Source organism: Clupea harengus, chromosome 14 (genome assembly GCF_900700415.2).
Source record: "Clupea harengus chromosome 14, Ch_v2.0.2, whole genome shotgun sequence".
Taxonomy (NCBI): domain Eukaryota; kingdom Metazoa; phylum Chordata; class Actinopteri; order Clupeiformes; family Clupeidae; genus Clupea; species Clupea harengus.
Window position 1 is genome coordinate 15,668,739 of NC_045165.1, and position 23,194 is coordinate 15,691,932.

Sequence of the window (23,194 nt, forward strand, 5' to 3'; positions counted from 1 at the left end):
ACATGTTAAAATGATGGGCTTTTCTTATATTAAAAATGTTCATATCCCTGCCTAAAGGAAAAGAAGGAGAGATTGTGTTTTACATTACTCATCCCTCTTGTTCCTATTTGTTTAAAACAGCAGAGAGAAAGAAACAGTAGACAGCCCATCTTACTAAGGGAGACATGTTCACCATGAGTGACTATCCTTTAATCATCTTGTCCTGTTTAAAACCAAAAATCTTTGAAGCCAGATGGAAGGCTAAGGAAAAACAGAACCTTTCTTGGGTACACCACACTGCCTTCCCAGAACTCCGACAAATCATGTTAACTGCACAAAAATGAATTATAGAAAAATACATTTGTTATGAATGATGCCTTCAATGGCTGCAAAGTCAAGCAGTTACAGTTTGGTGAGGCTAAATATTTAATTAGACTAAAGGAAATTATCCATTGATTAATGCAAGATCATTATTTGGCCATACATGCGCTTTGTCCTTTCTTCTATCTATTTGTTCTATCTATTTCAAGTCATGAATAACATAGGGATGGCCTGTTTGGTATTTGTGTTGAAACTTCATCACACTGTATTGTTATGTTACACCCTAAAGTTACAGAATAACTCTCTGTTCATTGGCTTAACTTAAATCCACTCTTGTTTTTTCTTAATTTGTTTTCAAGATGATTACTTTGCCGTGTGAGAATCTAATGGAAGGCTGTTGGAGGTTTTATGTGACATGCCCGGGCTTGTTAGGTCTAAAACTTACATCCAACTGGATGCTATTTTGTTATCACTGCATGCCCAGCAGGAAGAACATGGACAATAGCTTATCTTAAAATAATGACTGTGTAGTTTTATGTGGATATCTTATATAGCCATATTTGCATGTTTCCCAAAAGGACAACAGGGAACTTCATGACATGCTTTTAATACAGTCTTACACTTAGGTGCAATTTAAACCCACCACAGAATAATTCAATAAGTGGTTCATACACTTAAGCATACAAAGAAAATATCATATGTAGATTTTTAAATGTAAAGTAAAAAGTTTAATGTGAATTGACTTTGTGACTACAATTTGGTTGGCTACACAAGAAGGGGGAGATGACAAATTTAACACTCAAGAACTACATCTCCCAGTATGCATCTTTCAGAAAATGAGAGCAACGTAATTCAACCAGAAAGGATTCAGGCGAAGTACCCTTGAGGACACTTTCCATAAATGATAAATGGACACTTTGGGATGTTAATGATGAATGAAAATGATGAAACATGGCTCTGTTTTCATCACATCACGACTATTGTAATCAAATTGGCTTTAAATGAATCAAATCACTTTATCATTCTATTTTTCATTTCACATCAATTTTTACCGTGGGTTGGGTGGCATGGGGCTGGCCTTTTTCTGCATTTGGAACTAGAAATGGAAAAGCAGAAACTTGTGTCAAAATAAAAAATTAACATCATTGGGAAACATAAACTCTTAATTAATTGGGGAATTTCAAGGCATTACTAAATAAATGCGTGCAAGGATAATCACAGGGTTGTCTACCACAGGCCAGTACTGCAAGGAGAAGTAAGCAATTATGAAATTAAGTAATTAAGTATTTTTGCCACATAAGTAAATGTCGAATGTTTCATGGCGTTAAGAACAAATGAGATAAACATACACATGATGTTAGGAATTTTGTGTCTACTAGTGTTTCCGATATTTCTCAATATCATTCATTACAACATCTTTTGGTAATGTGAAAGGCTTTTGCTAAGCAACCCTAAAAGCCCATCTATTGAGAAGTTACGGCATGAAAACAACACAGTTCAGACAAACCCAATGTCATGCACTACAGAAGGGCAAAAGCTCAGGGTGGGAGTATTCCCAGAAAGACCCTGAAGAGCATCTGGCCCACATTCATGCCAGAGTCAGCGAGGACCTGTTGCTCAGTTTGCTGGCCACAGCGCCATGCTTATTTTGAACTGACATAACATCATCACTGCTTTGCCCAACCAGAGGAACCAGAGGGCCACTGAACTACACTGACTGCATTACAAGGGATATCCAAGATGACAGAACAGACTTGCTGATACAGATGATAGCCAAAGATTCATGGCGCTGCATTGTGAACTCTCTCTGGGGTGCATCTGCTGAGTAGTAGCAGTAGCACTGCAGTGTGACTGGCGGTGGTCATAAAACTCATAGAGACACAAAGGACAGGATGAGAAGGAAACATCAAAGCCTCAGTTACTGTTGCTACGAAGCCCTGCAACACACAGAGGTGGCAGCGTGATAACCATCCCTACGCATTTCACTAGAGGGCGCACTGACAGTTCTGCACCTGGGACGAGTCTTCCTCAACTGGAAGGCTTTGTGGATGTCTGCCAGGAGGTGGTCGAAGATACAGCCTTCATCCTGCTGCACACTTCCTCTGCAGACTACAGACAAAGGCAAAACTATATACATAGTCAGGCAAAGAGGGTATTTTTTATAGGGTATTTTCCGTGTAACATTTAATTTTCTATGCGATCTAGTATCCATGCATTATTTTATTGGACAAATGTCAATTTGTATCCATATAAAATACAAGGGAAAACACTACATCTACACACAGAAACAACATAACAGGGGTGTTCCAGAAAGCAGGTTCAACAAACTCAGCATCTAACCCTGGACTCTGAGCTGATGAACCCCTGAGATGGGGTTGCAGAGATGGGATTCCAGAACAGCTGATCAGAGGTTAGTTCAATCAGTAATAAGTATGTTCACCTTGAGTTAAGTGCATGTCCGCCAACTATAAAAAGCCATCATCAATGGACATCTGATACTATGAGTCACCATGACAACCGGTGAGAAAACAAGGTCGTCACACTGGTGTTAGAAGTTCTGATATGTGCTATGGCGGGTATGAGCACTTAAAAAAAAAAAAAAAAAGCGACATAGATGCACACCTCCGTGAAGCTGGTCCCCTATGTCATCAGAAAATTAATAAAAGTATTGTTGTCTGTTTGCACTGTAGAAATCATTGTTTTGCTGTTATATTGATGTTTAGCTTCAACGTCGACGGGGAAACGAGGAAAGGACACCCCGTGTCCAAAGGCTGCTCAGCAGGAGGGAGGAGATAGGGAGAAACTCAGGGTTTGTTTAAGAAAAGATGCCAGTGAGCATGTTAGGTTCACAAGTCTTTCTCACAAGCCTCAATGTAATTGTCATCGGCAAGGTTAAGCAGCTCAGGGTGATTCAGCTCTGCCTCCTGCAATAGATGAGAGATACATAATATGTACATGGAGATACAATTATTTAGGATTTGACAAATTGGCACACCTTAGGGGCCATATTATGTCTGGTATATTTCCCCCTGTCACCTGTTACATAATGACCTTTGCAAACCAATTATGAATTTAATTGAATCTATTAAACCATTGCTCTCCACGTTAGAGATGTAGGTCAATAGGATAAGGCTGGAAATAAACTCCAGGACTACAACAAGGCCACCGTATGCCTCTCACAGTGGGTCAGTCACACAGGCACCCCCGGTGCACTACCTCCAGGATGTGATGAAGCAGGGTGATCCAGCTCTTGTTGGCCTTGGTCTCGGTGAGCTTCAGCAGAGAACAGATCTCGAAACCCTCCGCGTTGCCTGTGTGGCTTCCCTGTAACATCTCATTTAGAGCTCACAGGAAACACTTCAGACACTGATGATGAAGTCAGTGGCAAGTCATGAAGAAACTATGAGATATATTTTAAAAGGGCAGGTCATACTAGTGCCCAAGGCAAAGGCAGTAGCAGCAGTGAATTCAGGAAGAGAAACTGTTGCGCTAAAATTCCAGCAAAATGTTTGAAGAAATTCCCAACGTCCGGGATTAAAATGCAGAAATTGGGCAGAAGAGTGCTGGTCCTCAAACATAGGGGAAGTAATCAGTACACACACACACACACACACACACACACACACACACACACAGATACACATATGTTTATAAACACACACACATCAATACGCATATACATATACATTTACATATACATATACATATACATATACATACACGTATATACATATACTACATATACATATACAGTACATATACATGCACACCCACACCACCACCAGAAATAAAGGTGAGGCTGATGGTATGGGTGGTTGGTAGCAGCATCAGCAAGAGAGATCTACAACCAGTCAGTCTTTCACTTACTCTGACTGTCACACGCCGCCTCAACCAGACCAGCTTTGGGCAGTCTCCTCACACAGCAACATGCACTCTATCCGCAGCTGTTAGCTGTGTGGGAGGGAAGGAGAGAGAGAGAGAGAGAGAGAGAGAGAGAGAGAGCGTGCGAGAGAGAGTGAGAGAGAAGAAGAAAGAGAGAGAAAAACAGAGAGAGAGAAAGTGGAGGGGGTGATATAATAGCTAAGTGATGATTTAAGTCACATTTCCAGTATGAGATTGTTTATTATATAAACAAAGCATAGATAACTCCTAGAGCTCACAGTAAGTCCTTCAAATATATCCTGTGAGATTGTGTGAGGATAAAGAGTATTAGTTACCGTGGAACAGCCAGAAGCAGGAGATCAAATTGGTCCACATTAGCCAGTTTGTCTGTCTCTCCCCAATCTACAATCAGAATACACATCAGAAAGATTTCATAATTCTAACATGCAGTTGTGACCAAATTTGAAGAAATCGTCTGCTAGTATAGAGCTGAATCGTGTGACTTCTCTACTTCGATGTGACACAGGTAAAGGTTTTGGGGGATCCAACCTGAACTTTGAATGTTTGCCATGTGATAAGGTGGCAGGGGTGACAAAGCCTTTGAGCAACTCAGAAAAAAAGCACTCCAGTTAACACTCAGTTATGCACTCTCTCTCTCACACACACACCATAAACACACACACACGTGCGTGCACACACACACACACACACACACACACACACACACACACACACACACACACACACACACACTTATTTATTTGTTTATGCACTTTTAGCTACAGCTATTCACCTCCATTAACCATTAACTGCAGCATCAGATATTACAGGTCAGCTGCAGGAAATCCAATTCAATTTCAAATTGTATTTCCCCATATAGCACCATTTATGGTAATCAATCTGACTGAATGAATGTGCTGCATCCTCCACTCAGTGTCTGGCATAGGTGTAGTGAGAATTACAAACAACTTGTTACAAATGAATTCAGACAATGTCAGTATCAGGGACAGATAACAAGTTACGAATATTTGAACTATTTCGCTTATGCCTACTCTTTGACCACTGCCAATCCCATAAATTGACCAACCCATAAAGTAATATACTTAATATAAAAATCTGCATTTAATGTACACTTATTTAATGTAAATATAAAATACAAAAATGACACATGCAGTGAAACATGTTAAAATTATGGGCTTTTCTTATATTAAAAATGTTCATATCCCTGCCTTAGAAGAAGGAGAGATTGTGTTTTACATTACTCATCCCTCTTGTGCCTAACTGTAAAACAGCAGAGAGAAAGAGACAGTAGACAGCCCATCTTACTAAGGGAGACATGTTCACCATGAGTGACTATCCTTTAATCATCTTGTCCTGTTTAAAACCAAAAATCTTTGAAGCCAGATTGAAGGCTAAGGAAAAACAGAACCTTTCTTGCCTATGCATTGCCTTCCCACAACTCAGACAAATAATGTTTACTGATCAAAAATGAATTATAGAAAAAATACATTAGTTACGAATTAGTTATTTTTTCTCCTCTGGTCACAAAGTCAAGCGGTAATAGTTTGGTGAGGCTAAACATTTAATGAGACTAAAGGAAATGGTCCATTGATTAATGCAGTATAATTAGTGGGCCATACATGAGATTTGTTCTGTGTTTCATTAATTTGTTTGAAAAGGGATTTAAATTCTGGGAGGTGGGCTGTTGGTAATTGTGTTGAAACTACATCACACAAAATTGTTACACTACAGTATAACCCTTATGTTTACAGGCCTGTCTTAAATTCACTCGATTTTTCTTAATTGTTGATGACTGTCTTTCAATGTGAGAATCAAATGGAATGCTGTTGTGTCAAAATTTTATACAGGCAAGTTAGATCTTAAAACGTACAATCTATTCTATGCTATTTTTTTTTATCACAGCATGCAGAGCAGGAAGAACATGGACAATAGCTTACCTTACAATAATGACTGTGTAGTTTTATGTGGATATCTTATATAGCCATATTTGCATGTTTCCCAAAAGGACATTAGGGAACTTCACGACATGCTTTAAACACAGTCTTACACTCAGATGTAATTTAAAACACCCACAGAATAGTTACAAATCAGTGGTTCGTACATATACGCCTACACAGAAAGTAGCAGATGTGGATTTTTAGACGTCAGGTAAAGAGTTTCAAATGAATTGACATTAACACAAGAAGTAAGTGCGAAATGAATTTAGACGAGTTTAGCAACGAAGAACTACATCTCCCAGTATGCATCTCACAGGAAGTAATGCGACTGCAACCGAGTTCAAAGGTTAAAACCAAAACGTTCCAAACGCGCAAATATTTAATGTCACTGTATCAACTTTTTTAACATTATCAGACATGGCAGCAACTAAAGAGCTTTTACAAATGGACCTCTATGGCCTACTTGAAGTTGATGAGAGAGCGTCCTCAAAAGCCGTGAGTGATTTTGATTCTATCATGTTACAGTTAACATTAACTTTAGCGGTTTAGCTATGTTAGCTGCCTGTATCTATCAAGTAGATATAGAGGTAGCTCAGTAACATTATATGTATTGGCCTCGTATTGCTGAGCTTTTTCTTTCATTACCAAAGCCAAGATTTGTATTCCGACACAAGTTGCAGTTCACGTCAGCGAAGTACAATAAATAGCCAGGTGCTCATTGCATTCAGCGACCCACAACTTGAAAACGTCTCTGATGTGATGACAAGTTTGCCGCTCCTACAAATAAGCATGCTGGTTTAAAAAAAAAATTTTTTTTTGCATCTCTGAGGTTCTGGTTTTATATTCTAAAGGCAACTGATGTTTTATAGTTTATTCATTATGTACGTGACACACAAGTATGTAATTATAAGTATAAACCAGGGGTCTCAAACTCAAATTACTGGGGGGCCGATGAGCGTCCAGTCTGGTCAGTGGGGGGCTCTGTTGGCTTGCCTATCACAATACTGTAGATACCACTTTTGAGTGTGGCAGGTGTGATCAGTGGTACAATGGTTAGTGTTGTTTAATAACAAGTATCTGACCTGAGTTTTAATTCCTGGGCAACGCAAGACGCTCTGGATAAAGGTGTTTGTTATAGTTGCATTTTTGAATCACTTTGTCTCATTGATAGCCCATCACTTACATATACAGCAGTAATAGTGGGATAATGTCTTCATTGACAACTAATCTATATTTTTACTTCATACATGCACATTTAAAAGCAAATACACATAAATGTATTTATAATAAATATATTTCAAGTGCACAATTTCATTTGTCTGTCAAAATGCAGCATCTTTCCATCTATAGTGATCTAAAATTAATAGTTTACTGATATGCTGATCATTGATGGTGCAACGTCTGTTGTTATTCCTCGGAGCGACACACAGTTGCTCAAATACATCCTTAGCTGTGGTACGGCCTTGCATTGTTTTTACACAAAGTAATTCCTCTGTCACTTCAAACTGGTTGTTAACACCGCAGACATTACTTGCTGACTTCAATTACGTTTCCATTACGTAAATGACTGGACTACTTGCGGAATGATATGAAAGATGTGAATTAGAAGCACAAAACCCGTTGCCAATGGCAGCGGTAAACGTTGGGGTGGCCCATTCAAATCAATGGAACTTTTTGCAACATTCTGAGGAGCCGGTGGGCCGGATGAAATCGGTTGGCGGGACGGATCTGGCCCGTGGGCCGGGTGTTTGAGACCCCTGTTATAAACCCTTAAACATAGATTTAGTAAGTAAAAAGTGGAGGAATTGAAATGAACCTAGTTAGAAAATAGAAATAAATCTCATTTCTATATTTAACCAATGATTGGATGCTTTGGTCTAGGCAGACTGACCCGTGCGTACTTTATTATTCTGTGTCAACCTCAGCAGTCCTAGAAAAACAAATGAAACAGCAAACGTATTTTTTGCCATTGGCTTTGTCTCTCTTAAAGCAAGAAGAAAGGGTTACCCTGTCCATGGTGCCAAATACAAGATTTGGCCCCCACTACCACTGTAGCCCAGATTTCTTCAGTAGTTCTACAGTGTTAACCTTGTGCAAATGGCAGAGGTTCTTTCAGAGTGATCGTATGTCGTATCTCAACAGAAGAGACAAAAATAACAGGCATGATAGAAACATGTATTGTAAAAAAAAGTTTAATGCTGGAGCTTTGTGTAGTATGTGTGGCGCATAGATGGACACAAGATGGCAGTGTTGTTCAAGTGTGAAAATCAATTTCTCAACATGAGCAAGTGTCGAAATGGCAAGCATGCTTTAAGATGCCACTTATGTTGTAAAAGATTTTCATAGTGTCCTAATGAAGTCTGCATGCCACAGTAGTGTGCTAATACCCAGGAAGGGTCAGGAATCACTGATTTATATTGCAATTGCTGTAACTCAGTATGCTAAGTGTTTTTACATTCTTTGCAGTGGGCTGAGTATGGTACTAAGTTATAAGTACTAAGTTATATAGTAATTTACTTACGTATTGTATTGGGAAACATGTCCCATGTCTAATTATGTATTCAGCTGATCTAAATGACAGTTTTCAGGTACAAGTTTTATTTGGCATTAATATCCATGTTCTTACCCAACAGATTACAAACCTATTTACAGCATTGATAATTGACAAAAGATTGATAGGTGATATATAATGTGATGGTACTTGCCGATAGTACAGTGATATTGAACAGTATAGTGAATTTTCTCCACAGCCCTATCATGTAGCCCAGCAGTCAGCTGCTTTGTAAATTGTGAAATTGTGTTTAAACTTCTCAGCTATTGAGACCTCTGGTAGTTGCTAATATCATGTGGCTTGCATCAGCAGTAAGCCAGAGTTTGTCCCAAACATTGTGTACCAAACGGAGCTGAGTATGAATACAAATGATGTGCAGAGAAACCACAGAATGATTTTCCCAGAGGAAAAGCTGAAGATACTCATCCTGCTCAAAGCTGCTGCACACTCATTGAAGGGGGGGGAAAGTGGTCGGAAATGGACACGGTACCTAAATCTATTCATTCCCACTAGTCTGTTCCCTCCAAGTTTCCTACTCGGAATCCGAGGGTCGGAATAGCATTCAGCCGACCACGGCAGCCAAAATTGAAAGTGGGGTAGCGGAGGATGAGTGGGTCGGGGTGGGGGGTGGGGTTGGGGGGGTTAATTTCTTAAATGGCTTTCAAGGTCCCTGGGCACTGCCATGAAAGAGCAGGGTGAAGAAAGCGGTCGGTTAGCCAGGCAAGCCGGGTGAGACTGCCAACCAGCGTGAGGTCTAGCGATGGTCACACATGATCGGCTAGTTTAACGCCTTAGCTAACCACACCAGTGGCCTAATGTGAGCGCCCAGTGGCGCGGAAGCAAAGGTCACGACCAACTGCCACACGGCCTCACTGTTCCAGACAGATGTCAACACATTAACACCCCGAGCTATTTGCTCTCGATTGCTTTTAACCACTTATGAAGTAGCTTTCATTCCTTCGTTTCTTTCCTTTCCTTTCTCTGGCAATTTGAGGAAGTGTCACAGGACTGCTAGTAATTTGTCGTTTGTTGGAGTCTTTTCCAGAAATATGTTAATCGGACCAAGAGCTGTGCTGTCTCCCTCATTTGGTCCAGGTTTGTGGGTGATGCTGAGCCTATGCTGTCGGTTTAGAAGGCATCTTGCTTTGGTTGGGAGACGGCGTCACACTGGGAAGTGGTTGCTGGGATGCTGGCAGTGAATGATACACGCATCAGATGCAGCTAAATAGGGGCATTTTTATTCAAATTAGTTGCTTTTTTATTCTGTGAGGTTCCCCTTGGGTATATGGTCCTTTGCCGCTGGAGTTTGTTATAAAACTGACAAACAAACAAATCAACAAAACAAGCCCAGCTCAGTGGCCTGTTGGATAAAGTCAGCCATGACACTGTTTGTAGTATGGTGGGACGAGGTGCTTTCTCATGGTGTCCTGGCCTATGTTATCTAGTAATGAAGGATGAAATGGAGGCATGTTCAGGCATGTCCACATCCTAACCTCTCTCTCTCCCACACCCCCACACCCTCTAAAGCTCTCTCTTCATTTGTAAATTTGCATCACTGAACACAGCAGTTATAATCATCTGCCATGCCCCCCCCCCCCCCCCCCCCCCCCCCCCCAACACACACACCACTGACCCACACACTCCCCCCAATCCTCCAGGGTCTATTCTTTCTCTCTCCACCATCTGGTAGCATTAGCTGAATTGGCAAGGGGCTAAGTGCTGAGCTCCGAGGGAGTTGGGGTGGGGGTGAAAGTCATCCCCTGCCGGGCATCCTGCCCCTGGTTACTTGGCACTGTCCATGCAGAAGGAGATGCCTTTGTCTGAAGGGTTGTCATGGGAGGAGAAGGGTCTTCACCTGGGCCCCCTCTCATGCCACTTGGATCAGTATTACAGTCAGAATGTCACTGTCAGGGGAGTTACCACAGCTCTCTGTAATACACACACACACACACACACACACACACACAGACAGATTCATTCATTCATTCATTCATTCTCTCTCTCTCTCACACTCTCTCTCTCTGTCATTCTGCCTTAGACTGTCTGTGACTTCCTTTGCTGCTCTTCTTTCTTCTCTGTCTGTATCATTTTGTCTCTCTTTCACTCTCTTTGTCTTGTCTTTCTCTTCTATTCTCTCTCTTTCTGTCTTTCTTTCTCAACCTCCTTTCTCCACTTTCTCTGTCCTTTCCTCTTTGTCCCACATTCTTTCTCCCTCTCCATCACTCACGCTCCCTCTGTATTTCTCTCTCTCTTTCTCCTCTCCTCTCCTCTCCTGCGTGTCGCTGTCTGTGGTCTGTGGTGTGTGTTTCCTCCCTGGCCTGATAAAGTCTGCGTCTGGTGGCAGATTGGGTCCGTTTGGCCCCTCAGACGCCCAGGCAGCCAATCAGCCACCCATGTGGCCCTCGCTGCGGTGAGCCCACCAGCTGCAATGGGAGGCGCAGATGCTAAAGAGCCTAACGAGCTAAAGATGTGTGTGCGTGCGTGTGTGTGTGTGTGCATCTGTATATCTGGGTATGCATTTCTCTCTGTGTGTTTGTTTCTGTGTATCGGTCTGCATCTGTGTGTGTATATGAGTGTCTGTATGTGTCTGTCTGTGTGTGTGTGTGAGAGAGAGAGAGTGTGTGCATATTTGTGTGTGTGTGTGTGTGTGTGTGTGTGTGTGTGTGTGTGTGTGCATCTGTGTGTGTGTGTTTTCTGAATGTCTGCGGCTGCTGTGTGTGTGTTTGTGTGTTTTCTGAGTGTCTACGTCTAATGTGTGTGTGTGTGTGTGTGTGTGTGTGTGTGTAAGTGTGGTGGATGTAGGCTCTACAGTCCCAGCCAGCCAGGATGAGTGTGGCAAAGTGGGCACAGATTAATTTCACCTAGCGTGCCCGGAGCTGCCCTGCCCTGCCCTGGCCTGCCCTGGCCTGGTTCAGCTTGGCATGGACTGCCATTGGCCTACTGGTTTGTTTGTCTCACGGGTGGGCGGCATTGGCATTGTAAACATTATAGCCATTTTAGTTGCCATCAAACACACACAGCGTGTCCCTCAAGGCCTGTTATAAGGGCAGCGGTGATGTAGATGCATTTTTCTGCTGTGTCCCAAAGGACGAATGCACAGTGAGGGAGATTTTCCATTCACCAGGTGGCAGAGGAGGGAGTTAGAGCGTATTTCAGTGCAGTCGTTTCCCACACAGCCTTTGAGTAGGCATGCCAGATATATAAAACCCAGCAAATCATGCAGTATGCAAAGTAAGCAAATTGGTAAACAAGGTAAATGGTATATAATGTTATGGGCCTCAGCTGAAGTAATAAGCCTCAATGCACTGATGGATGTCATTAGGCCTCCTGTTGAGAAAGTGAGGAGCCTACTTGAAGCCTGCGTGAGCATGTAGATTGATATTCCTTAGCAGCTAGATGGAGCTCGGTCCGATTCTAGATGGAGTCAGTCCAATCCTATCATTGTCATTATTGAAACTCTCGGGGCCACGTGTATTTACGGTGAGTACGCACTAAAATCGTGCTCACCACTTGCAACTTTTTTTTTTGGGGGGGGGGGGGGGGGGGGGGGGGGTCATAGGCACAGTGTTTGTAATTTGCAGATTGGCGATGCCAAGAGGAATTAAAGGTGAATTAAGTAGGCTACACGGTCCGTGTATCACTGCGGTCAGAATTCTCACGCACATATTCTTAATTGTGGAGGCCTACTGCCTGTAACTGAACTGTCAACTTAGTTTCCATGCCAATAGTGTGAGAGGTCACCACCTGGATGACTCTGATCTTTGACCTTTTTAACAGTGTGGAGGTCAGTATTAAAATTGCAGCAATGTCAGGTTTTCACAGTGTGATCAGGGTACTTGACCGCAGGCCTACTCTTATTGAAATACATGCACCAAGAGAGGATGATCACTTTTATATTGATAATATAATGATTATTAAATCAATGCACAAATTATTTGAGACTTCACCATAACCCTGCTATGTTTTAGTGCAAAGGCCTGGATGATTTCATTCTTTGGTTAAGCAGTGTGGCACAAACTGCAAAATGGAGAAGTGTGTGAACACATTACCAAAATGTGCATTTGTCCTTCACTATATTTAGCATATTAGCTCATTTAACTTTGAATCCTCATGGCAGCTGATAAACCTGAAGGATGTGCTGCAAAAGAATTTCAGGTTCATCCCTATAGCTGCACCTTCTGTGGAGAGGTACACCTGGGAGATGCACATGCTAATCCGACTAATTTAAGGTGCGTCTCGCCCCATGTAAGGAGTGACGTTCAGCGCGTTCGTGAGCACATGGTTGGCTGCTGATTTGTTCAGATTTATGAAGAGAATTGTGTTTGATGACCCCCCGTCCACAAATCGTGAAACTGTGTGCACACATGGTTCTACGGCACGTTGTACGCAAATATGGATACATATGGCCCTTGGCCTGTTTGACACCTTTAACCGCTGATGAGAATATTGTATACACATTGTGACAATGACATTGCTACTTGCTCACAAATACATAAACACCAGGGGAATATCTTGTGGTGACATCACTTAGTGCCCTACCATAGCAATTTTTGACATGTTTTTTTTACCATTTACTTGAGGTGGTATAATTTACATCACATACTTTGGCTTAAAAAGTGTTTAAAAAGTGCATGCCTTGTGGTTATACTTACAATGACTTTGTTTAAATTACTTAAATGCACAGTGGCAAAGCCACCGATTTGTTGTTCTTGTTTCTGTAATGAGCAGTTAAATAAAAATGTAAAATGTGTGAAAGAATATTTTACACTAAATGTATCTAATATTGTGTTGGTCATATTTAAATCATTCATTACGTTTTGTTGGGGAAAAAAGAGGATAAAATAAAAAAAAACGCATATTAAATCGCAATCACAATCGCAAATAGATTATTTTCCCAAATCGTTCAGCCCTACTGCTAAATGCGTATTAATGCATGCTTATTTACTATCGAACTGTTCTGCAAAGATAGGTAGAAAAAGTGAAATGGACACAAGGATAGGACACTGCATCTAAAGAATCCCTCAGTTTATTCCTTTTGAACCATCTGTTTGTGTCTCTTTTTAGTGCAAGTCATTCTCTCTTTTTTTCTGTTATTCATTCTTTCATTCATTCATTCATTCATTCATTCATTCTGTCCATCTGTCTGTCTGCCCCCACCCCGTTTATCTTTTGTTGTTGTTGTTGTTGTTGTTGTTCTTCTTCTTCTTCTTGTTATTGTTGATCAGAGTGGGTGGTGTGTTGTGTCAAAAACAAGGCAGAACAACAACGTTGCGTCTTGCTTATTACATCCCCTAACTCACACAAGAAGAGGTCTCAGTGTTTATCTTTCTCAGAGGTGGGAAACAAAGGGTCAATGTTGTTTGGCCAGATACACACACCCACGCACACACTTATTACAGGGAGACCCAACATCCTGCCTGTTACATAACAGCTAAAATCCACAGGTTAAGGGGCTCACTTCAGTGTGTGTGTGTTTGTTTGTGTGTGTTGTGTGTGTGTCTGTATGTCTGTCTGTCTGTCTGTGAGTGATTTGAATCTGAGAATCTGAAAATGGATAAAATGGATAAATGAACAGTGGAGAAACTGAGAAGTCTGCACATTCTCTCTATAGTGTGTGTGTGTGTGTGTGTATTTACGTCTGTGTATGTGTTGAACAGAAGCAGAATTATTGAGAGAGGAGCCTCGTGTGTGTGTGTGTGTGTGTGTGTGTGTGTGCACATGCTTGCATGCATATTTTAGTGCTTTTTTGTATGTTTGACTTTGTTTTGGTTTGAATGTTTGTTATGTTGTTGGGGTCTTTTTGGCTGTCTGTGTACAGCTTTATGGATGCGTAATTCCTTTCCTGTGTGTGCGTGCGTGCGTGCGTGCGTGCATGCGCGCGCGTCTCTGTGGTTGTGTGTGTGTGTGTGTCTATCTGGCCCGGTGCCACGTGTGTGCGTGTCAGTGCGGACTCCCGAGGCCCACGGTGGTGCCAGGCAGCCTGGCTGACGGAGCAGTGCAGCTCCCTAATGATGTTTAGCTTCGGAAAGCCCCGCAGCTGAACCATAGCCGAGCCATTATTAGGGTACGGCCACACGTGCTCCCTGTGCTGCCAGATTCTGTCCCCTCTCCTACCCCCCCGCTCCTCCGCCCCTTCCCCCTTCCTCTTCCTCTACTAGAGGCATGTGTGAGGCCCTAGACTCACACTTTTAACCCCCAGCAGCGGCTGCCCGCTTGGGGATAGCCTGTCAGCACATCCTCAGGAGATTCACAGGGCGGCTGTTAAGAAACGTGACTCGCGTTAGTTACAGTAGAATTGCTTCTTTTCTGTGCAACGTATTGCTCGTACCGTTTAACAGCTGTAAACCTGTGTTATATTTGTCCATGTGTGCCCATGTGCCGTTTTTTCCCGAGCGCCAGTGTCTTTTTTTTTTTTTTTCAATTGTTCCCAATGAGGAGAGGGCGTACACACACACACACACACACACACACACTGTAAATGTTCTTGGCATTAGTTCAACGAAGATGCTCTTGATTAGCTAAACCAGGTGTAATCAGCTTGCTTGGGAAGATCTTTTCCCTACTACTGTGTGTGTGTGTGTGTGTGTGTGTGTGTGTGTGTGTGTGTGCCATGTGCATTTGTTGTTACCTTTCAACAGCCGTAAACTTAAGTTCTATTCTTTCTGCCTCAAGTCACTTGGGATAAAAGCGTTGTAAACGAGCAGATGGATGTAGAATCTGGAGGTGAGGGTGTCGTGTAAGTGAGCCTGTTAGGATCATACTGTTCTCAAAGCTTTTTCTCAAACCGTAGAGAGCTGTGCCAACGCCAACGCAAACGCCAGTGGCAAGGAGAGTTTAGCGGTGATGTTGGGGCACAGCAGTGAGGAGACTGAGAATCAGAGGCCTTTGCGTGGGTAGCAGCTTCTGTCTCCTCACTGTGCGCACGCACACGCACACACACACACGCACACGCACACGCACACACACACACGCATGCGCACACTTTACTTCAGCAGACACATTTTCCCAGCTTGAGCATCTTCCTCTTCTGGTTCTGGATTCTTCCTCTTCTGGTTCTGGATTCTCCTTAGGATACACACACACACACACACACACACACACACACACACACACACACACACACACACACACACACACACACACACACACACACACACACACATAGATAGGCATACAAACACACATCTGGAAACAAACACACACAGGTGATCGCTTCACTGTAAGGTAGCAGATCAGTGACACACAAATACACCTCCACACACCTACAAACCCACACGCCTGCACACAAGTACACACATGCACACACACATAGGGACACTGGCTCATCTGAAGGGTAGTAGGCAGGGGTCTAATGAAAACCATACTGTCATTAACTCCCCATGCAGGACCAGAGAATGTGCGGTTCACATTCCGGAAGAATAGCGCAGAAACAACTCGGAGTTAACGGCTTAATGAAAAAAATCTCCTTTCTCTTTTATTTACCAACCAATAAGGGAGAATACCATTCAATATCCTGCCAAAATATATCATTTTCAGGAGTAAATTTAATGAAGTTTGGTTTCTGAAATAAGGTCTCCTTATTTTTCTACAGTGCAAGGTAGCTATTATCTAACTCAGACCAAGGTTCGCTGGCACAAAATGGAGCCTATTATGTCCCCAGGTGGTTTTCTTAACAGAAACCAGTTTGCAAGGCTCCGAAGTAATTGTCTTAGGTGACACTGTGGAGCTCGTTTAACCCCACTATCCTCCTGACCCTCGATATGGTCAGCTTGTGGTGGGCTTGTTCCTGCTCTATTGTTCTATTTGGCATGTAATGTAATGTGTGTTTTGTGGAGAGGAAACATCGTTTTTACATTTACTTCCTCCTCCTTTTACTCTCAACATTCCTGCGTCGTTGTGGCTCGGGCCAAAAAAGACACGAAAAACAATGGAGGGTTTGAAATTGTATCGTGACGCCGTTTGCCAAGAAGAACACAGCAACTCGGCGCACTGGCAAACAGACGGACCCCCTAGCGATGGCGATGACACGATGATAAGAAATGGGCTCAACTCAGCGGTTGGGAAAATAATTCGATGTGGGGACCTTTTTGCAAGTCGCCCCGGTCGCTAAGGCAGATGGCTCGCTGGTTTATGGCACTGGTGGGTGATGCAGTGCTAAGGCAAGACTCCACATTAGTAAGACCCTTTCCACAAGGCTCCACATGCTCGCCGTAGTGGTTTGGAGGAAATTGGTTTAATTGTTTGTTACCGTTCGGCGAATGGGGTTTGTGAACCCATCGATATGCGCTCAGACCAGCCTTAACAAGCGTGACTGGATGAGTGCGTCTGAGGCCATTCCCCCACCCTTGAAAGCTGGGAAGTGCTTGACTGTTGTTGGCGTGGTGACAAGTAGCCTAATCTTAATTAGTGAGATGTGTTAAGTTTGCTGAATCCTGCGCTTTGTCGCCAGTCTGTCGAACAGTGAGTTTCTCTGGCTTTGATGAAGTGCTCAGAGGTTTATGAGAGTCAGGGTTTCATGGAGTAGCTGCTCTTTACCTTCATCAGGAAATATACACTAATCAATTTCCACCAGTCATAGTTAAGGGTCTGAACACATATCTGCTTGTATATGCGACGTAGCCTACACATTCTAACAATGAATAATGGATTGCCTTCATGTGAGTTTAATGTTGTTCTATTTTTCTCTCTCTTTCTTTTTGCTCTCTTTCTCTCCCTCTCTTTTTGCTTTCTCTCTCTCTCACTCACTCACTCTCTCTCTCTCTCTCTCTCTTCTCCTCTGTGCTTAACCCTACAGATTAAGAAAGCGTACAGACAGAAAGCACTGAAGTGCCATCCAGACAAGAACCCTGACAACCCCAAAGCAGGTGAGTGTAGGATTGCTCTGCTTTAAAAGTAACAATTGACACCATTTCAAATCATTTACCTTTTAGATTGAAATGGCAACAGCAGCAACAGCAACTTGCAGTACTGTAAAGCTATACATCTTTATTGTTACATGTGCTTCCTGGCTGTCCAACCTATGACCTTGGAACACCCTGTTCTTCCAGTTTTGTTCAGTTTTCTTCCGAACTGTCAAAACAATGGCGAGGGCAGCTCTTATAGATTTTCATAGGTTCTAGAAGTTGTCCAGTATTCCGTGTCTGTTCCCAGGACTGATCTTGACCTGAATCTGGGACCCATACCGTTGGCAATTTTCAATAGTCACTAAAATAATAAAAAGCCTTTATTTTAAGGAGTGGTTTGCTTATTGTACATGCGCCAGATGTGGCTACACGGCTACTGCTATAGTAATGGTGGAAATCAACAGAACGTTCAGGTGACAGGAAACGTCAGTTATGCTTTCATTGACTCTTTGTAATACAGGGTGGACTGATCCACCATCTCTCACGTTAGAGTCCTCATAATCCAGCATCATAATCGTCATAATAATCATCATCACCACCACCATCATCATCACCTTTTATCAGCAGTAGCCGCTTGGCGGTGAAAGCGCTCTTCAGTGTTTGCTATTGCTGTTGTTGACTCTGAAGCGTCTGCGTCTGACCAGCAATGGCCGGATCTCTGGCCCATCTCCGGCTGATCAGTCTCAGTCTGGCAGCCATCAGCCTCCCCCTGCAGCCTCTGGCATCAGCGGTCCAGACAGACAGACAGACAGACAGACAGACAGACAGACAGACAGACAGACAGACAGACAGACAGACAGACAGACAGACAGACAGACAGACAGACAGACAGACAGACAGACAGACAGACAGACAGACAGACAGACAGACAGACAGACAGACAGACAGACAGACAGACAGACAGACAGACGGCGTGACGGGAGCTAACTCATACCAAGCCTCGCTGTGGCTTCTTCCTTGTGTCATGTGCCCCCCGCCCCCCAAAAAAAAGAACATGTATATAATCAGCCCTGGATCCAAATCCAAAAGGACACCACTGAAAAAAAGCAAGTACCTTGGAGGGGGGGCTGTCATATGGCATGTTTTGGGGTGGGCTTGGCTCTGTGGTCTCTGGATGCTGCACACAATTCCTGATTTGAGAGAAAAGAAAAGGGAAGAAAAGAGGGAAACGAGGGATAATCGGAGACTGAGTGGAATAAAGCGGCTCTGTTTCCCAGAAATGAAAATGGAGCTGGGGCTCACACACGCACACACGCACACACGCACACACACACACACACACACACACACACACACACACACACACACACACACACACACACACACACACACACACACACACACACACACACACACACACACACACACACACACACATGCGTGGCCTTTCTGCTGCTCACACGAGAGGAGTAGGGAACCCCTATATATAAAAAAAGATGGGGTATATGCGTGTGTGTGTTGTAGTGGTGTGCTTTGGAGCAGGGTCACATTACATGGGAGACACCCCCTTGCGTGTGTACGCCTCGTGCAGCCACACACACACACACACAGACTCACACGCACGTCATGCTTAGCCGCTTCAGACCCCCAGTACGCAGCACTCCACACTCAACCCCTCCTGCTACCCTCACAAGCCCATTACGAGCGCGCCGGTACCTGCAACCCGAGCTGGGTCACTCCACAGGGGGCCTGGGCTCATAGGCTCAGGCCTCTCTTTCTCTCGCTCCTTCTCTCTCTCTCTCCCCCTCTCCACCCCCCGCTCCTTCTCGCCCCCCCCCTTCTCTCTCCCTCTGTCTGTCTGTCTGTCTCCTGGAGAGTAACTGAAGCTGGAGCAGAGAGTGAGAGGCTTGTTAACGGAGAGTAAACACACCAGAAAGCACGTCCTTACCATGAGCCAGTCATTAAGAGCCCAACGGCCAGGACAACAGAGGTGTGTGTGTGCGCCGTGTGGGTGGTTGGGGTGGCATTGGTGAGTGGATGTGTGTGTGTGTGTGTGTGATGGAGGGGTAGCATGGTGGTTCTGATTGCTGTGCTGGCCCCCTCACGGTGCCCTTATGGGGGTGTGTACGAGAACATTTTACTCGAGGACTCCTTGCCTGAATAGAGATGGCATAAAATGAATTAAATGAAAATGACACTTGGTGTTACCTTTCGTAATGTAGTATTGATGATATAAGCAACATTCTATCATTATTATTACCAAGATTCTACAGCAGCCCGAGACAGAGAGGTCCGTCACCAAAGTGGGTTTTTCACCTAGGGTTCCTCTTGTGTTCAGATGATTATTATAATTTTTTTTTTTATTAATTCGGTTTTGATTCGCGGGCATTATTGCGTTTCAATTCCTGGTCATCATTAGCAAGCCTAACCTACTTCAACATGAAGTTAGTCATCTGTGCTTGCATCCATCTTTAACAACAAACTGATACCATTCATTCGTGAAGCTGTGTACCGTTAGTAGTCTGTAGGGGGCTACGATTGACTTGATGTTAGAGCCATCCTTGTGAAATCCGTCTGCAAAATCTGCATAGTGAAAAGCAACACGGAACTACCTATTTTGAGACCAAACAGGTGTCGAACAGGCCTCTCAGACTAGAACAAAGATTTGCAGGATTCTTCCAAGAGCTGGCCACCCAGCCAAACTCAGCAATCAGGGGAGAAGGTTCCTTGATGACCAAGAAGCTGATGGTCACTCCGGCTGAGATTCAGAGATCCTAAGTGGAGATGGGAGAAACTTCCAGAAGGACAACTGTCACTGCAACACTCCACCGATCTGGGCTTTCTGGCAGAGTGGCCCAATGGAAGCCTCTCCTCAGTGAAAGACACAAGACACAAGACACAGGAAAGGATTTTGCAACAAAACACCTAAAGGACTTAAACATAGATTCTCTGGTCTGATGAAACTAAGATCGAACGGTTTGGCCTCAAATCTGGAGCAAATGTCTGGACCAGCCAGGCGATGTGTTGGAGCCCCCAGGTTTACTTGGGGAAAAAACGTGGGGGTGAGTTTAGGGGGGTTACTGTTGGAGGAAACTGCTTTCGTGAGTCTGCAGGCACCCACGGCTAATGCAGGGCATGTGTCCAATAATTCCCCCCCACATGCACACACATGCACACACGCACGCATATGCACATGGACACGCAAAGCACACATGTAGACTTCCACATGTGCTAGCACAGACTACACTGCCAGACCCACACACTCCTATACATACATGCTCTCACCCACGCATAAACAGAAGCATGCACGCGACACACACATTAATATACATGTTAAAACATGCAAAAATATACAGATTATAAAGTAAACAGACAATCAAGTCTGGCACCGTCCATGACCCCTGTCACGTTAAGCACTGGCGGTCTTGTCAATATCAGGTTACTTTTTTGTTTACCGGTCTTTGTTTGGACCAGGCCATAGCTCTGTCTGACTTTTTTTTCTCTTTTTTTTTTTCTTCAGTAAACTCCACTTGACTTGCTGAAATGGTTCTTATACAAACCTGTTTCAGATTTGTCCTTTTCCCTTCTGGTATTTCCTTCCTACGGATTTCTCTCTCTCCTCTTTTTTTAGTTTTTTTTGTTTTGTTTCATTGCTTTCATTTTTTAGAGGGTTAAATTTCACCCCGACATTTTTGATCCCCAGTGAGATGGGTTTGTGAGCAGGCCAGGGCGGCAGAGTAATGGGCCCTCAATGTGAGCGGGGAATCTCGCTACCACAACTGTCTTTTCAATCCTAGTCTATCTTGAGGCGTAGCCTTCCATACCCAGCATGTTTATTACCCCCAGTGTCTCGCATGGCCGCAGAGTTAGCTGTGGCTGTGGGCTCAGCAGGTCTATTGTGAGCTGTGATCTGAATGTAACCTTTCTCTCCCCACTCTCGTCTTCTCATGTCTTTCTCTTTCTATTTCTCTCTATTAACTTCTCTTCCCCTTTTACTTTATCACACGCTCTTTTTTCCTTTTGCCTGTCCCTTTCTCCCTCTCTCTGTCTGTCTGTCTCTCTCTCTCTGTCTCTCTTTCTTTCTGTCTCTCTTTCTGCAGCGGACCTCTTCCACCAGCTCTCACAGGCTTTAGAGGTCCTGACTGATGCCGCAGCTCGAGTAAGTTTCCAGTCTACTATCCTTTTTGACCTATTCTGCTTGCCGTAGATGGTAGCACTGATCTAACACACTCTGCCCTCATCTGCACCTGTCATCATCTCTCCTTGTCTGTCCTCTCATCTCCTACTACTTTTCCCCCCTCTTTATCTTTTCCCCCTCTTTATCTCTTCTCCATCCTTTCTTCCCTCCTCTTTGTCTACGGTCTTTCCTTCTGTCCGTCCACAGGCTGCTTATGATAAGGTCCGAGCAGCAAAGAGGCAAGCGGAGGAGAGGACACGCCGACTCGACGACAAGCGCAAGAAAATCAAACTCGGTATGACTTAAAACACGTAGCCGCCTACGTGTTCAACTACCAGCAGTGCACATCATGTAAAGTTGTGTCTTTAGTGACGACGGGGAGTTGATTATTGGTGTGTGTGTGTGGGTGTGTCTGTGTGTGGTGTGTGTTTCTCCTTCACAGACTTGGAGGCCCGTGAAAGACAAGCTGAGTACCAGCATGCAGATGAGGTCAAAGTCACACGAACACTGGAAGAGGAGGTACGATCATCACGCACACACACACACACACACACACACACACACACACACACACGTGCATATACTCAGCTTCCATGTCCTCTGTAGACCACCTGTGTAGACAGGTACTCGGTGGAGTTCAGCACCACATGTGTTTGGACAGCTCCTCATGTAAATGCGTGATTCGGTTTGCCGTTGAAGTCGGACCTGTAAGGACTTCTTCCCAGGGAGTAGTAGTAGTGGATCTGGCTACGGATCAGAGTCTGCTTCTTCTGTGCTTTCCTCTCCGCCCTTGGAACTCCTGAAATGTTATGTACAAAAACTTTCCCTTGTTAACATACAACAAATGTCCCTTGTTTATCTGTTATAAAAACCTGTTAGGTGCAGATGTGGAGTACGTAAAAGGCAGATCTGGAGTAAAAATGGTCCATTTCTCTTGAACGCTGTGCCCAGAACCTTATCTTTTTTGCGTGCTTTGGCCTTATTTCCCATGCACCGACACCTAAACCCAGTGCGCTCTTGGGCTCAGAACAAAGGTCCAGTTACCTGATTACTGTGCTTCTCCTGCCATATCTCAATTAGGGCTAATCCTATTAGATTAAGCTGCGAATGACTAATGAGCCGTACCCATAAAACAAAGAGAATGCATGCAATGCTTCTATAGTGAGTCATAGGTTTACACTAAATGTGTTTCTGTGTGTATGAGTGTGTGTGTGTGTCTGTGTCTGTGTGAGTGTGTGTGCGCCCGCATGTCTTTCTTTGTGCGTTCGTGTGCATATCTATCCGTCCGCGTGGGTGTTTGGGTGTGTATACATACACAAGCGCTTGTGTGTTTGGCGGCAGGTCTAGAGTTCTCCAGTAGGTGGCAGTGTTTTATGTGAATAGCCCTACTTGGGCGATTGATTAATGATCCTCCCTCAGGCACACACTGCGCCCACCTGTCTTCTCTTGCAGTCAGTGTTTGACACGCAACAAACCAGAGTGC

The 23,194-nt window shown here is 43.8% G+C and overlaps 1 protein-coding gene and 1 long non-coding RNA gene across 3 annotated transcripts in view; one reads left to right on the forward strand and one right to left on the reverse strand.

Moving 5' to 3' along the window:
* Nucleotides 1-1,005: 1,005 nt before the first annotated feature.
* Nucleotides 1,006-3,915, reverse strand: LOC116223514. The gene is made up of 2 exons (XR_004165122.1): nucleotides 3,517-3,915; nucleotides 1,006-3,224 (listed from the first exon to the last, which is right to left on the reverse strand). It is a non-coding gene; the product is annotated as an uncharacterized LOC116223514 (long non-coding RNA).
* A 2,553-nt stretch (nucleotides 3,916-6,468) lies between these two features.
* The window catches only part of dnajc17 (DnaJ (Hsp40) homolog, subfamily C, member 17), a 50,488-nt gene continuing 33,762 nt past the window's right edge, over nucleotides 6,469-23,194 (forward strand). For both annotated transcript variants that reach the window (XM_031579947.1, XM_012836847.2), the window contains exons 1-5: nucleotides 6,469-6,635; nucleotides 17,486-17,555; nucleotides 21,635-21,693; nucleotides 21,919-22,006; nucleotides 22,154-22,230. In XM_031579947.1, coding sequence (XP_031435807.1) covers nucleotides 6,558-6,635; nucleotides 17,486-17,555; nucleotides 21,635-21,693; nucleotides 21,919-22,006; nucleotides 22,154-22,230 — 372 coding nt within the window. In that variant the 5' untranslated portion in view covers nucleotides 6,469-6,557. The remainder of the gene's footprint in view (nucleotides 6,636-17,485; nucleotides 17,556-21,634; nucleotides 21,694-21,918; nucleotides 22,007-22,153; nucleotides 22,231-23,194) is intronic.